Source organism: Apus apus, chromosome 2 (genome assembly GCF_020740795.1).
Source record: "Apus apus isolate bApuApu2 chromosome 2, bApuApu2.pri.cur, whole genome shotgun sequence".
Lineage (NCBI taxonomy): Eukaryota > Metazoa > Chordata > Aves > Apodiformes > Apodidae > Apus > Apus apus.
In genome coordinates, this window is record NC_067283.1 from 127106556 (window position 1) to 127122997 (window position 16442).

At 42.1% G+C, this 16442-nt stretch overlaps 1 protein-coding gene across 5 annotated transcripts in view; it reads right to left on the reverse strand.

The window, feature by feature from the left end:
* Positions 1-6770: 6770 nt before the first annotated feature.
* The window catches only part of TPD52 (tumor protein D52), a 38969-nt gene continuing 29297 nt past the window's right edge, over positions 6771-16442 (reverse strand). For 2 of the 5 annotated variants that reach the window (XM_051610325.1, XM_051610322.1), the window contains exons 3-8: positions 16246-16394; positions 15276-15377; positions 14277-14303; positions 10712-10753; positions 9298-9346; positions 6771-8260 (exon numbers count right to left, since the gene is read on the reverse strand). In XM_051610325.1, the coding sequence (XP_051466285.1) occupies positions 8144-8260; positions 9298-9346; positions 10712-10753; positions 14277-14303; positions 15276-15377; positions 16246-16394 (486 nt within the window). In that variant the 3' untranslated portion in view covers positions 6771-8143. The remainder of the gene's footprint in view (positions 8261-9297; positions 9347-10711; positions 10754-14276; positions 14304-15275; positions 15378-16245; positions 16395-16442) is intronic. The other 3 variants (XM_051610326.1, XM_051610323.1, XM_051610324.1) reach the window with 2 other exon arrangements.

Here is a 16442-nt window from a genome sequence, read left to right on the forward strand (position 1 = left end):
AATGCCAAACCAATCACTCACCAAGATCTATCTGAAGGAGCAAATTTGGGAAGACTATTGCAGCCTGCCGCTCATCGAGTGCTGTGATCTTCCTTCTGCTGAGGCCAGAGCTGTGCACAGTGCTCAGGGCCTTTCCATGCTAATTTGCATTCCTGAGGCACCACTGCCTGTGGCAACCATGAACAATTTTACTTTACTGTACTGATGCCCTCCAAAGGGGAAGCATGCATCACTTGTCTGCTGTTCATCTACAGCATTCAAAATCCTGTCTACTTCACTTCCAGGAGTGTTGCTCCACCATGCAAATTTTACAAAATCCCATCATGCAAGCACTCTGTCATATGCAAAACAGGTCATCCAACAGACCCAGCTGGGCCCACAGCTGGGACAAGACCAAGTCAGGAAAGCCAAGTTTTGGTGCTTTAGCCAGAGGGTTCACAGGCTAAAAATGTTCCTATGCAGAGGTCTCAAGGGCAAGCAAGCTTGTTCCCACTGTAATGGGAACCAGCATTTCGAGCAGATCCAGCTCAGAGGATGCTGAGAAGCCTGCAATACAGTCCTTACTTAGCACCAACACAAAAGCATGAGGATCTGTTCACAGTGCAGCTGGAGCGAACATAACCCAAGTTTCTCAAACATAGATGTACAAGCTGCCAAAGTAAGCCAAGAGGAACTTTCAGGTAGAGAAAACAAATTTCAGCTCAATCTCCAGCAAATATCACAATCTGCAAGCCTGCTCCAGCAGTTCCCAGTACTTGAATGCTGGCCTAAAAGAGTAACCTCTATGCTTGGCCCATAGGTTTTATAAAATGGTGTTACATTTGTAATCAAACCAAAAAAGTTTGTAAGTTACTTATTAACACCAGAGAAGTACTCCAGGCACACAAAGATTATAGGTGTCCTAAGAAATAACTGGTGCTGTTGATACACCAGAGGACAGGATGCTATCCAGAAGGACCCTGTGAAGCTGAAGAAGTGGGCCTGTGTCAACCTCACGAGGTTCAATAAAGGCCTAGTGCGAGGCCCTGCACCTGGGTAAGAATTATCCTCACTATCAACACAGGCTGAGGATGATGTGACAGAGAGCAGCCCTGCAGAAAGGGACTTGTGGATACTGGTGAGTGAAAAGCTGGACACAAGCAAACACTGTACACACTCACAGCCCAGAGGGCCAACTGCATCCTGGGCTGCATCAAAAGAAGTGTGGCCAGCAGGGCCAGGGAGGTGATTCTGCCCCTCTACTCTGCTCTCATAAGACCCCACTTAGAGTGCTGTGTCCAGCTCTGGAATTCTCAACACAAGTAGAACACGGACCTGTTGGACTGAGTCCAGAGAAGGGCCACAAAAATGATCAGAGGGCTGGAGCACCTCTCCTATGAAGACAGACTGAGAGAATTGGGGTTCTTCAGCCTGATAGGAGCCTTCCAGTACATGAAGGTTTCCTACAGGAAAGCTGGGGAGGGACTGTTTACAAGGGTGTGTAGCGATAGGATCAGGGGCAATGACCTTACTAGAGAAGGGTAGATTTAGATCAGACATTAGGAAGAAGTCCTTTACAAGAAGGGTGGTGAAGCACTGGAACATGTTGCCCAGAGAGGTGGTATAGCCCCCCCGCCCCCAACCCTGGAAACATTCAAGGTCAGGTTTGATGAGGCTCTGAGCAACCTGATCTAGTCAAAAAGGTCCCTGTGTACTCCACCAGGGGGCTGGACTAGATGACTTTTAAAGGTCTCTTGCAACCCCACACATTCTATGAAATACTAGACTATGAAAATTACAAGTGAAGACTGTACTAAATTCAAGTATTTTTGTTCCCAAATAACTAACTTAAGTAAATTAGTCTTCTAAATGTTAAGTGGGAAAACAGATTGAGAGAAATTTTTTCCATCAATAATTACATTAAAAATAATTCAGATTTTTTTCTAATGTTTCATTTCAAAACATCCAGTGTTACACATTGTTTTATGCTAAGGTTTCCAAGACACTGCCTAAGCAAGACAGATATACATCCTTTATCCAGAATACTCATCTACCCTTCACAAGTAAAGTGTAATACATTCCTTTAAAATTATCAGGTTTTAATCTCTCCTCTAAACCAGAAAGAGATATGGCAACTCTTCATACATTCTCTTAAAACAGTTCTTATTTTATTCTCTGTATGAATATCAGTATTTTACTTTTTTAAATAGTGACAAGAAATTTAATTACACAAACATCCTTCTCAAATTTCTAAGTCCTTTAATGAAAGAACCTCTGGCTCACTAAGCAAGTTTTAAAATATACACATTTCTGGAAGAATCATTTCTAATCTATTTCAGACTTTAGTTATTATGATGTACTGATACCCACCCAGCCCCATCTGAACTTTACAGAACATCAGTTACATTTATTCTTAATAAATGCCTTGCCTTAAAACACATTATTCAAGGTACTGAGTAGGAAATTCCTCAAATAAGCTACTTTTCCTGTGACATCTAGAAACAAGCATTGCCCTCTGCTGTGCCGGGTGTGGAGTGCAGCATCCCTGCCTGGCTGCCTCGGCAGGACCCACAGCTGGAGAGCTCCAATTCTGAACACAGACTACGTTTCTGCTCACATCACTGATCTCTGACACACACCCCATGGTTTGTGCCCTGTTACTATAAATTTAAGAAGTACTAACAGAGAAGTTTTATCATGCTGTGACATACTGCATGACAGTAGCAAAGCTAATGTAGTGATAACCCATTTCTACCTAAAAATGTATTTGACAAACTTCATGACTCATTTTTAAGAACATTTTTAGGCTATTCAGTTCACAATGCACGAAATTAAATAATTTATTCTTAATTAGTTACTTTGTTCTTATATTGTCTTCAAATGTTGGTAACATAGCCCAACAACCACTTCTCTACACATATCAACAACAATCATCACATCCTTCCTAAAAAGCAAGTTTCCTACTTCGCTAGGCAGGTAGCTTCAATCTGCAAATAAAGGCAACACCAAAAGCATTTCCTGTCCTTCTAAAAGATTTCTTTATTCAATTTTCCATGGAGAAGAATAGAACTTAAAACTTGTGTTATTTGTTGTTTTTTGTTGTTTGTTTTTCGAGTTTAACAATGCAAAACTGCACTATTATAAAAATGCAGAGGAGAAAAAGCAGCAAGAAGCTGCCTACTTTAGAAAGGTTAAATACCACGGGTTTCTCAGAGGATTTTGCTTACCATGTTGCCAATTTTTTAACAATTTTAATCGATATCTAAGCGCCTGCTTTATAAGTTTCACTATCTGCAAAAGAGTAACAACAGAACTGTGCACTGAAGGTGAAAACACAATCCTGTAAAAAATTACCTATAGCAGAGAGTAACACAACAGGCAACTACCAAATATTACAGCACTCAAGCAGTTTCAAAAATGAGGGAAAAACAGCTGACATAGGAAACTAGCGCAGAAACCTCATCAAACCTCTCTATCCTAAGGAAACAGAAACTCTAAGGTCCCAAATATCCCTACTTTCACAGGGCACAAGTACACCAGAAGCCCGACAACACTTAGCACCTGGCTATTTGGCAGCAAAGATAAAGAATACAAGCTTTCCTCTGCCTGCAGCTCAGGTAAAGGGTGAGCAACACCACATTCCTCCTGCTTGAAAGAGCAGATCCTGCAGATGCATGGCACCCTGAAAAGGGCTGCAGCTATAGCCTCCACAGCCTCTCCTGAGGAGAGAATTTTGTTCCTTTTAGAAGGATTTTCTTAAAAGGTCTAATGCTTTGAGTTTTTCCAGCCACATCCACTACATCTTTCCATGAGGATCACCCAGTTCAGGGTAGCTCCCAGCTGTGCAAATTTATTTACCAACTAACACAACTCCTGGCAAACAAAAATCAGTTAAAATAGGTGATTTCAAGAGAACTACAAAGAACCAAATGCAAATCAGCCCCCTTTCATTTTCCTCTTTTTTTCAGTATCCCATCTTCCACAGCTAACTCATTCTCACTAAAACCCACTCCCACGTCTGCACACACTTTTAAGAGCAAACAGTGAAGAAGAATAATCAATCACACTTGGGCTCACCAAGCACTTCGCTAACTAACTGGGCAAAAGTTAGCCTATCCAGCGACAGAGGCCATTTCTAGTTCTACACTCACAGTCCTGCAATATTAATACATATTAATTCACAGCATTGATCACCATATCCTACAGGGCACACTCCATCCCCCATGTGGTCCAGCAAAAGTTAGTAAAATAACAGTGACAAGGATAAAGAGCAGCAGGGAATCACTTACACCCGAGGAAAAAATGAGAGGTTTGGGTTTTCCAGCCTGGAAGATATGGTCTGGGGTAAGCTGGTACAGTCACACACATACTGCTTTTTTCTGTGATTCCCTGGAAGTCTGTTAAGGGTCCACTGTCACAATAGACATAGTAGGAAAATCAGCATGACAAAAATAAAAACAAACAAACAAACAGAGAGGGTGGCCATTGTAAACAAAAGCTCCATACGCATTTTACCCACTTATGCCCATTCTTTCCCAAGTTTTATTCACAGACATTCTCATACCTACAGACTCAAAACAAGAAGCATATACTAAAGTGCAGAACCATTCGGGTACAACACCAGGAAGAAGCACGGACCTATCATCATACCGCTGAGATTATTCCTGTTTGGCAATGATGAACAAGGTTTTTGGAGAAACCTTTTATACCCTTCAAGAGTCAACAGCTGTTTACAGGGTGGTCCTTTGTTCCAGAATCTCACTTACTCCAGCCTCAATAAACAGCAGGCTTCTGCTCACTATCTGTCTTCCTCATGTTTGTTTTCATAGTGAAGTAACACAAAAATAAATGGCACATAAGATGTTGGCCTGTTGTCCTCCTGTTCTTTGAAAGCAGGGTCTGCTCTTGGTGAATCATCTATGCTCCAGTCTTATCAAAGCAAAGACCCTGGCAAGAACATCATGATCCTCAATTTTACTCCCACGAAGAATGACAGAATCATAGAATCATTTAGAACAGAAAAGACCTTTAAGATTGTCAATTCCACCTATTAACCTAGCACTACCAAGTCAACCACTAAACTGTGTTTCTCAGCACCACATCTACACATCTTTTAAATACCTCCGGAGATGGTGACTCCACCACTTCCCTGGGCAGCCTGTTCCAAGGCCTGACAACCCTTTTAGTGAAGGAATTTTCTCCTAATACCCAATCTAAACTTCCCCTGACACAGCTCTGAGACTATTGTCTCTCATCACTTGTTATTCGGGAAACCAACCCCCACCTCACCACAACCTCCTTTCAGGTAGTTGTAGAGAGTAATAAAGTATCTCCTCACCATCCTTTTCTCCAGGCTAAACCCCAGTTCTCCTCGAGAGACTTGTGCTTTGGTTTTGTACATTAATATACACTATTCTTTCAACCCCTGTCCTGCCGTTTCTCTCGACACCTTCACCCGTGCACTTCCACATCTGTTTCGTTCATCCTGGCCTTCCTATTTGCACCACAAATCCCTAGAGCACTGGCTAGCAGGTCTTTGACCTGACCTGCTAAAACTGTTTTAATTCATTAAAGATCCTCCACATCCTCCCTGCCCACCCGTGAAAGCCAGACTACAGTTTTGCCTACAGAGCTGTACCCTGCATTCTACACGCCCGAAGCTATTTGTACGCTTTCCATACTTTTGTATGAATACGTAAAAAAGAAGCGCCGGGCACGCCAGAGGCAGCCGGGAGGGCTGCGCGCGGAGCCGGCTCTCCACGAAGGCAAGGCCGGAGGGAAGGGCCGCACGGACAGCGGCCCGGCGGCAGGCGGGGGCCCGCGGGGCGGCACCGCGGGGCAGGCCCTCCCCGGCCGCCGGCCCAGACCCGCCCCGGCCCCCGCCCGCCCCGGCTCGGCCCGGCCCGGCCCGGCCCGGCCCCCGCCGCGCCCTCACCTGCCGCGTGTCGGGGGCCGCCGGGGCCCCGCCGCCCGGCCGCTCCTCCGCCCCCAGCCGGAGGGCCCCGCCGCCCCGGGAGGGAGGCCCCGCCGCCCCGGAGGGCCCCGCCGCCCCGCCGCGGCACCGCCAGCAGCCGCCAGGCCCGCGCACCCGCCCGGCCCCAGCGCGGCGCCGCCATCGCCCCTGCGCGCGCGCCGGGCGGAGCCTGCGCCCCGGCCCCCGCGGCAGCGGCCCCAGGCGGCGCGTGCGCAGGGCGGGGCTGAGGCCGCCGCCGCCATCTTGGGCGAGGGACGCTGCGCCTCGTCCCGGGGCGCGCCTGGGGCCGGAGCGAGGCCGGCGCCGCGGGGCGAGCCCCGGGGCAGCGGGGAACGGGAGGCAGCCGGCGGCTGCGAGGCGGCCAGGCGCAGCCCTGGAAGTGTGGCTGGAACGGCGGCAGGCAGCCCAGGGCTGCACTCGAGGGAAGGGCGCGGGCAGAGCCGCAAGGCCGAGGGTGGAGGTGCAGGCCCAGCGCTGCAGCCGCCTCGCCTTACGACAGTCTTCCTTCGCAACCCAGAAAGCCCAGCTCGGGGCTTGATAACTGATCATCGGTTAGATAAATAAAAAACCTCTACAACAAAGATCGCCTTCCAGAAGGGCGTGCCCCACCGTGGTACTGACACCACAGAGGGAGATCACTGCTCTCTGAATCCTCCGCGCCTTTGTTAAGAGGCTAAGGGCACCTCTGAAGCCATTTCCCGAACTTCCCAGTGTAAGTCAGGATGGTTTGCTTTCATCTCAGCCACTAGAAGTCGAGGCCTCATCTTCTCGAGAAATGCCAAGCTTACATAATCCTCCATATTCACAGGACAATACATTCCTCACATACAGGTTTTTATTAAGCTTCTCACATGTAATTAAGCATATACACTACATCTGACATGCTAACAAGGTTGCCAGGAGCAAACTTTTTTTTCCATCCAGACATCTGTGGCGGTTGAGGTTTCATGGATTTCACACAGATGTTTCACAACTTGTTTCCAGTTCCAAGCACAGTGATAAAACACTTGCCAAAAGTTCTAACCGATGCCACGTGCTGGAAACAGAGAAATACAAGAAGCTGGAAGAGTAAGTACATCAGATAAAGCAACAAGTAGGAGAAAAGATCTTGTGAGAGAGCTATGCTGCAGCACGACACTGTGCGCCCCTTGAAACAGATTTCTGGGGTCTCAGGAAAGGGGACACCAGTGGCACAGGCCTTCAACACTTAAAAAACATAAGATGGTTTAGCAGATGTTTTCAATGGGCAGCCTGTCAGGAAAACAACGTTAGCATCTGAGAGCAAGTCTCTCAATGCCTTACAAAAGAACCACTTTCATGCTCAGGCTTATTTTCTTACAGTCAGTCCCTGCTTCATTAGCATAAGTGTGACGCCACCATGTGTGAATTAAGATTAATCTATTTCACAACCAATCAGAGGTTCAGAAGAGTGTATCTTACCATGCTAATATCATGTACAAATGAGACTGCAAGATGTTTTTTGTAACTGAACCATAATAGACATCTTGCTTCCATTTGTGATGGCCAGAAGTCTCCTAGATAGATAATCCACAGATAAATCAGTAGGTTTTAAGTGTTACATACTACCCTATCTGCATCTGTTGTATGTGTTGTATGAGGAATATGTTCATAAAACCAGTACGTTCCTAACTGTATGTAATCCTGCTCTGAGTAACGTGTTTAAAGCCTGCTGAAGTCAAAGTCCTTTCTTGAGCTGGGAGTGATCCTCCTAGTCCCGTGTCCCACGCAGGCAACATGTGACTGAAATGAACACAAGGGAGTGAAGGAGCAAGCTTCAGTTTGGCAGCAGCAGCAGCAGATTCATAATGATGAGCAGTAGTTACAGATTCAAAAGGAATTATGTATCCACAGTATATGTACAGTATAATTAACTTCTCAAAAGAGTTTTTTCTCATTGCTATATTTTAAAGGTTGCCTTCAAATTACAGTAAGTCCATTAAATGCTCAAAAGGCATACAAATTCCCCCTCCCACACAAAACCCCAAACAATGTATTTTAGTTTCAAAAATATTCTGAACCCACGAACAAGCCTGATATCAGTTAATCTGGTAAAATATCTACGTGCTAAATAAAAGCACATCTGGTGGAAAGAGAGCAAATAATGTTACAAGTGTGCTTAGTTCTTGCTTGCAGCATCTGGCAGTGGGTAGCAGGACAGTGGCAGGAATCTCAGGGGGTCTCCTCCTGTGTCTGTTCTGCAATGGTTTCTGTGGCACTGGCATTGGCAGCAGAGTTGAGAACTTCGCCAAAGTCACCCCCAGCAGGTTTGCCTCCTCCAACTTTAGACTAGAACGCAGACATAAAATTGCAGTCACTTGTCATGCCAGAAATAGTTAACTGTGTAAAACCAGTACCTCTGCATCAAAAAGTTTATTAACTTTTCCGCAGAGCAGCTGTTCCAGCACTGAGCTACCTCCACAATACTCAAAAGACAAGTCTTCAAGTAGCATGCAGAAAGCAATCACCACCAGCAGGTGAACACAGCAGGCTCCCTTTGACTTCCAGATACACAAGGCATGAAGCAGCTCTGATTCCAGGGAGCGTGAAGGTTGACACACACTCAGCTCAAAATGGATACAGGTATGCAGGCTTTTGAGCCATTTAGGCTTTGAAAGACAGAGAACCTTAAACAGTTTTCAGGCTCAACAGCAATTCTTGAGATATTCAGTGAAGCAATGCAACTATTTTACTTCATTCAGGTAACATGTGCCTTTTCACTTCCCTCTATGGTATATACCCTGTGGGATGGCAGGACTGCTAATGCCAATTAGTTTGCAAGGGAATGCCTAGTTCCCTATGCTATCACTTGCATGCTTCTCATCCAAACCAGTATTCCCACAAGAACAGTCTAATCTGGTTCCAGTTACACGTATTAGTTATTTTTTAAGGGACTTTTTTTTTACATGGAGAAGCTATTAATGGTTGTTTCTGGTACTTGAGGCTTTTCTCAGCAAATTTTACATCTCAGTACAAAGACCTTGCATATTTTGTGCAAGAAATGAGAAACCTCACAGGCTATATTCCTGTGTAGAATACTAATCCTTAGGAAGGCAAGGAAATAAAAGACTAGAACATTTTGGATACATAATAATAGCTGTTAGTCCTGCTAGTTAAAGGCATCCTCCCATAAGAGGTGCAGTAAGCTCATTTTTTATTCTCAAGTCATTAGGCAGAGAAACCATTTCCACAGTACTTAAAAAGATGTCATCCAAGTACCATCAAGACTCTACCAATAACCAAAGCACAGGCTACACAGAGTCCAGTTCAGTCTTTTCTCCACATCCACAGCTCCACAATCACCAAGATGTTTTAGTAATGCTTACCTTCAGGCTTTCAACTTTTTCCTCAAAGGATTTGAAAGTAGGAGAATTTCTAGGAAAATAAATGGAACCGCAGAATTAAAAACATATCTTGTTAGTCTATAAACACCAGAAAACAGGCAGACAGTTCCTTTTTCCAATGTCAGCATGAGTTTTGTTTCTTTGGGGCTCTTTCCTTGTTTAAAAAGGGTAGCCTAAAAATAAGTTTTGATCTCCCCAAGGACTACAAAACTAAAATTCAAACACAGGTTGTAGCTCATTTGTATCTCTGGCAATGTTTTTACTAGGCTCAGCGACAGGCTCTTTCATCACAGCGTGGAAGGGTTAACTAGCAAGTATTTTAGGTTGAGCTTATTATTCCCAGTGATTTCAAACAGGTTTCTGGCTTAAAGGATTTGTTTGGAAAAGCTGAGTCACCACTCTGGATAGTTTAGTACATTATTGCTGAAGAAAGCTTGTCATCAGTTTCTTTACTTGTTACAGGAAAAATAGTTCAATAGGCTGTGTGTTCAATTAACAAAATACAGTTTGCAGTGGTCTCTTCTGCTAACATGTTAAATTTAAGGGAGACTCCCCCTTGCCTTTTAAGTGCTGGGGACAGCTGGAATTACAAATGGCAAGTTCTGCATATGAAGAGCAGGACAGCTTGGGATCTTCAATGCTGACAGCAGGTGTATTATTTATTAGGACCAAACGAGTGACTTATTAGTGCCCTGACTAGCTGTCAATGCCATTTGCAAATGTGTGCAACAGCTTATACACCTTTTTCTGCCTTTATGCAGGACAAAAAATGTTTGCCTTCAGTGGACCAGGACTGAGGATTCATAGCAGACAAAAAAAAGAAAACTATTATATAAAGATGAAAGACAGGAGGGTTTTTCCAAAAGAGGTGTTAAGCTTCCCTTCCTCCTTTGCTTGGCATTTGTGTAGGCCACCCACACTCAGAAGCTTTCTTTTATCTGGGAAAGCACACAGTGACACACACACATATATCAAACCAGACTCTCTCAGGAGATGGAGGGACAAAATGCCAAGCAAGGAGAGAGAAAAGACAAGCACCCCAAGTCAACAAGAGACTTTTTGAGAAACCACAATATTTTTTAATCACTTTCATTGTTCTAAAACAGATGCCAAGGTATTACCTTTTAAACTTGGAACAATTTAGTAGCATTACATTTCTGATGGGCAGGGAAAAGTTGTTATAGTTCTCCAAACAGCAGATGTGTGATAACCCCCACCGTTAAGCAGAAATAAAATAAGTTTTATACTCTATGTTAGTACAGGAAATCCTTTACAAAGTTGGGTGAGGGTTTTCTTTGTCTGCTTTTAAATCTATATTAGTTTACTTAAGTTCAATTTTACTTGATTTCACACATGAAAATAAATAAATCAAACAGCTGGATTATGCATACATTACCTCATAATAGGCATGCTAATGGAATGTTGTATGGAGCGTATACTAAATGCCAGCATTAAGAAAAAAGAAAGTGAGAAGTTAGTTCAAGTGACAGACTGAGAAGAAATTGGCTGAGAGAGCTGACTTCTGGATACTATCTTTGGTAAACAGCCAAACAGCCTTACACAGTCTTATACAGTAACTGCTTGGGTTTGCTTTTTTAGAATTGCTTAGCCATGCACACACACAAAAACAACAGAGCAAAAGCTGCAACACCTTTTTCCTTTTTTAGACAGATCCAAGTGCCATGCTTGTTAGCATGTATTCTGCCTAGCTGCAACAGTCTGTCTACTAATTAAGTTGCTCCAGCAGTGAGTCATGCTGCATTTACAGTTTTGACAATATCAAGTAGAAAGTGAACACTCAAGATTCTTATCAGTGAACTAATCTTCCTACTGAAAGAATTATAGCTACCTTCAGAAGCCTTCCATTTCAATTCCATGTAAGATTTCCACAATCAGCAATACAAATTATCTACTCATCAGTAGAAGTTATGTAGCAAAAGCAGTCACATCAATCTATATTTCAAGGTCAGGTTTATGCTGGGGACAGGAAGAAAGTCCTAGTCTCAACCTTGTTCTGAAATTCATGGAGGATTTCTGTAGCCTGCCAGTGTTGTTATACAGTTACTACTCAATGAGTGAAAACACACACCTACTCCTAGAAGGTGACTGGATATAGATTAAGGAGCTCCCAAGTAACTTCAGGACAACCTGGAATCTAATTTAGTTCCATATTCTAGAAAATCCCTGTTTACTCTTAACACAAATTAGTCTTACATGTTCTTAAACGTTTCTTGCATAGAGATAATCTAATGGAGGAACTATTTGTACATTCATGAAGGATTTGTTTGCTGTTGTACAATACACATGCATATTCTCAGTATCCATTATGTAAAATAATGGCACCATAAGGTAGTATATAGTTTTATCATGGTTAACAAGGGAATTGCGTTAGATAAATGAAGCTGATCTTTTTTTTTTTACCTCTAATCAACTGTTCTTCAAGTAGTGCAAATAAGCACAATTTCTCCTTGAAGAGCTTTACAAATAAAATGTGTATTTCTTTTCCCAAAGGACAGAATGTCACATCGAAGCACTCACTCAACTAGGCAATCAAGTTGGGCAGTTTGAAGAAGAGAAGCCCTTTTTAAAACGCTCACAAGCAAACCCCTGAGCTTTTTAAAAAAAAAACTAAAATCAAGAGGCACAAGAAGTTGTTCTCCAGCCTTCCATATATTTTGTAGTGCATTAAAAGCTTTATTATCCTTTACACAATTATTTTTACAGCTACTACACTCCCTCACATTTTGAAGATGCAGAGTGAGGTATGCCAGAGTCCCTGCCTGGAAAAACATGGGTTTAAGAGTGCATAAGAACTAGTTATTTGCTTTTGTTAATAGTTAGGTTTCCAGCCAATATACTGATAAATTGTGGTATTTAGGAGTCCACGATCACAACAGATTTCCAAAGCAATCTGCTGAAGTGAAGAAAGTTATTCTGCAATTTCAGAACAAGACAAAGATGAGGACTTCTGCTCCACAATACGGATACAGTGCAAGAGGAGCTAAGTGCAAAGTCATGACTGCTGAGGAAGTCTGCAGAGTGCTACATCTTGGTACTGTTTTGCACATAATACTGATGTTGCATACACAATGATGGCTAGCTCATCAAAAGTACAAGACATTCTTATAAAGGAAAATGAAGGTATTAAGTGAAGCCTAAGAAGGAACAGAGTTCATATTCAGCATACCAAAAACCAAAGAAAACAAATACAAAAAGGAAGCAATAATATGCTGACTTTGCACTGAGTCCTCTCTTTGCCTCTCTGTTTCAGTACTTTCCAAGTTCAGAGCTCCACCAGCTGCCTTACTCCCTTTAGCAATTCCCTCCAAAATCACTTTGCAGCACAAGAATGAAGACCTGCATGTGATATTTGCTGCATGGAACATATGGAAATAGTGCAACACAGAAGAAATCATGCCATTACAGCTGAGAAGTCCCTAAGCTAAAACAATACAAGAAAAGTGAAACTATGATAAAGAAGCCACGTAAGAGTTAAAGACTAAACAAGCACCTGCATATTCAGTGTTTGTTCAAGTATGTATCAGGCTCATCAATTCTCATTTCAAGGAAAGAACTTGGGCATCTAAAGCTTTCTAAAGTTCCGACTTCTGCAGTAGACACCACTTGAGTAATGACATAACCCCTGGGATCTGAATTCACTGGTTGAATCCCAAATGAACTTAATCTTCATGAAAGCAAAAAACTCAAAGACTTTAAATCTGTTTAAGTGCAACTAAGATCTTGGACAGCACTAATTCTTCCCACCTTCTTTTTTAAACCAAACGGTTCCTGAATTTATAACCATACTCCTCTGGCTGTGCTACATTGCCTCCCAGTGGCCCAGTTTCTGATGGAGAGTACTCATTATCCATCTAGGCACTAACTTGAATAATCAGGACACATTTCTTTTGAGGTATTAAATTCCTGAAGCCAAAAGAGGCCCATGAATCTGTGCTTGTCCTTGTCAAATGCAAGAGTCTAATACTAGTAAGGGAACACCACAGCCCCAAGAAAGAAGGGTGAACCCTGCTAAGTGAGCTGTTGAGCTCTGCATCAAAAGGCATAGAGACATCCTCCAGACATCCCCCAGGCTTCCTTTGTCTTACTGATGCTAAATGGGGGGGGAGATATTTCAGACAGGCTGCTACTATTCTTATACTTGAGCAAATTTAGCTCACTTCAAGAGTCTGATAATGCCCTGTGCCACTGCCCATCTCCCCAGGCACTGCCCCTGGGGCTTTAGCTCCTAGATAGTGTTCTTGGGGCCAGATCCCTACACCTTTATAGAGATCCTGCTGATGTCTCTAGCTACTTAGTGTGAACACAAAAAAGATGAAGCCATACTCAAGAGGTGTACATAGATAGCATGAGAGGCAATGGACAGAAACAGGAATTTTAACTACTGACAACTTAACATTGAATATTTGTTTAGAGTAGGCAGATAAAAGGCAATGCAGACAAAGGTAACTATAATACTCAGTGTCTGGAGCTGCTAAAGTAATAAACTCAAAGGTAAGGAGTGTTTCACTGGACAATAAATCATTTTACATGTAAACTCCAGTGATTTTATTAGAGTCACAATACTAAACAACAATTGTAACAGACAAAAAAAGGCACAAACACTGTCCAGACAAAGAGAAGGAGAAAATCTGCATGCCATTGACCTCAAAACCATATTCTATCTCTTTACAAAAAATCTTGCAGAATCAGGTTAACAGATGCCTTTCTTACAAGAAAGAGAAAATAACTGATTATTATGTATTCTCAAAATTTCATGTTCTAGGATAGTTACCAGGTGAACATGAAGAAACATCTTCCCTGACGTTAGGAGATCTTGGGTTTTACATTAACTAACACTGGAGAAAAAAAAAACAAAATCCTTTCACAGAGAAAACTTAGTTAAAGACTTTAAAGTCTGACTACATGCTTAGTTTCAGAAACAATTCTTGTGTGCACCTTACCTAAAGGAATGTGAAAATGCCTGTAGTCTGCACAATGCCAGAGTAAGCATTAAAGAGAAAAAGGAAGTTCTGATAAATTTGAAGAAAAATATGTAACTGTGTAGCTGCTCAAAGTGTTTTCTCACTAGACTTCAAAAAGCAATGAAGAGGTTAATGGCAGCACATTAAAATTGAGGGCTGATTTTATTACACTGCTTTCCAATGCAGCAATATTCTGTTAAAATGTGTCAATTTTTATTTGTCCAATAATTGAAAAATAAGTTTGATTAACTATTCACAAGTTACAAGAAAAGATGAGTAGCTGTATACATTCCAGTCACAAAAATTACATTATCAAAGAATTGTAAGATAAGGATATGATTCAAATTTCGCATGCAGCTCAGAACAGTGCTAAAAATTACCAACAAACTTACCTAATGAAAGGCTGTGTCATTTGGCACAAAGTCAAAATACATTGTATGCAAATATTTCAGAAATAAAAAGTGCCAATTGTTTATTACAAAGGTAATAAAACCAAGCCACTGCTATAAGGTAGAACAGTTTATGAATAAATAAAACACATCTGAAAGGAATCCACACACAAGACAAAAAAACCCTAAAAAAACCCAACCAAACCACAAACAGTTGAAGACATTAGTTGTTTAAATGTAGCATTGCACAAACTGAGAAAGTAAGAGAAGGAGAAACAATGCTAAGTGCATCACACAGAGGCAGGCAGAGACGCTGCCACCTGCAATCTTAGCAGAAAAGTAAAAGTGGAGGTAACAGCATCATTATTTCTCTTGCATATATAAAATACACACTACAGAACTCTTCTGCATCATTAAGGACATGCAAGCAGATTTTGCAGCAAGTCACTCAGCACTCCTTAAATAAGACACTGACGGTTCTTGATAGACTTTTAGAAGTGCTCAATATGTTAACACCATAAATCTATTTCAGTGATCACCTGCTTTAATCATAAATGCAACTACTTAGGAAAAAGCTAAAGAAACCTACCTAACATCCTCAAACTTCTTGGTTATGACTGAGCCAACAGATGAAAAAGCTGCAGAAGCCTTCTGACCAGCCTGAGACAGGGTTTCTGATGTTCTCTTGTATCTGTGTTCAAACAAAATTAAGTCTGTAGTTACTTTAATAGAAAACATAAGGAACCTTATAGTGGAAACCCAGAGGTATACTTCAACTTTGAGGTCAAATGGACAAGCTACTTAAGAGATTATTTTGAGTCACTGCAGTCCCTTCTGGTACAGTATCTCTGCCACCTCAGACTTTAGATCAGCTTCACCAACAGGCACCTCCTACTCCGCCTCCAGAACAGATACTCTCTGCTACTGTAGGACTTAAAAAAAAAACAACCAACCAACAACAAAAAACCCCAACACAACAACAACAAAAAACCACCAAAAAACCTACCACCTTGCTCACACAGCAAAAAAGAACACAGGCCTATTTCTTGTGCCAAGCATCTAATATCTTGTACCAAATGGTTTTGTCAATAAAATTCATCGCAGTATATCCTGTTACATTCTGTATAGTCAATAATTGCAGGAGGCAGTTCACTCTAGACCTTAAGCTAATAGTTGTGCTTGGCAAGACCATTAACAGTGACTTTGCACTCTTCCTGCATGAGCTCAGTTTACAACAATCTTTCAGGCCTGAAAAGAAAGGTATTATGTCGGACTTAGAACACCTTGGTATCTCAGTAATGGTATCTCAAGTCTGTTAGGAAAAAAAAGTCTTAGAATTGCCCATATTGTGGTCACTCATTCTTATTTTGCATGAGATATGGCTAATTGTGGCATTCTTGAAAGAAATCTGTGATAATTTATCCAGGTAAATGTCAGTGCAACTTAACTTTGTTATCTAACTCATCTTATTTCACAAGAACAGAGGGTTGAGACATGACATGAGAACTACATAGTTTTCACATCAACAGCTGAGACAGTCGCTGTGAACTGGTACATACGCCGTGGTTGATGTAACATCTTGCCAGCTTTTGGTAATGTTCTGCCTTAGTTCCTGTAAGGAGTTAATTCCCAGCTTTCTCTTTATTTCTGCTAGATGCTTCTCTTTGGCAGCCAGCACTTGTGAGAGCGTCTGGATTTCCTCTTCCACCTGTGGCAGCAGAGTTGATGAGAGGAAGGTTAACAAGAAATATATACA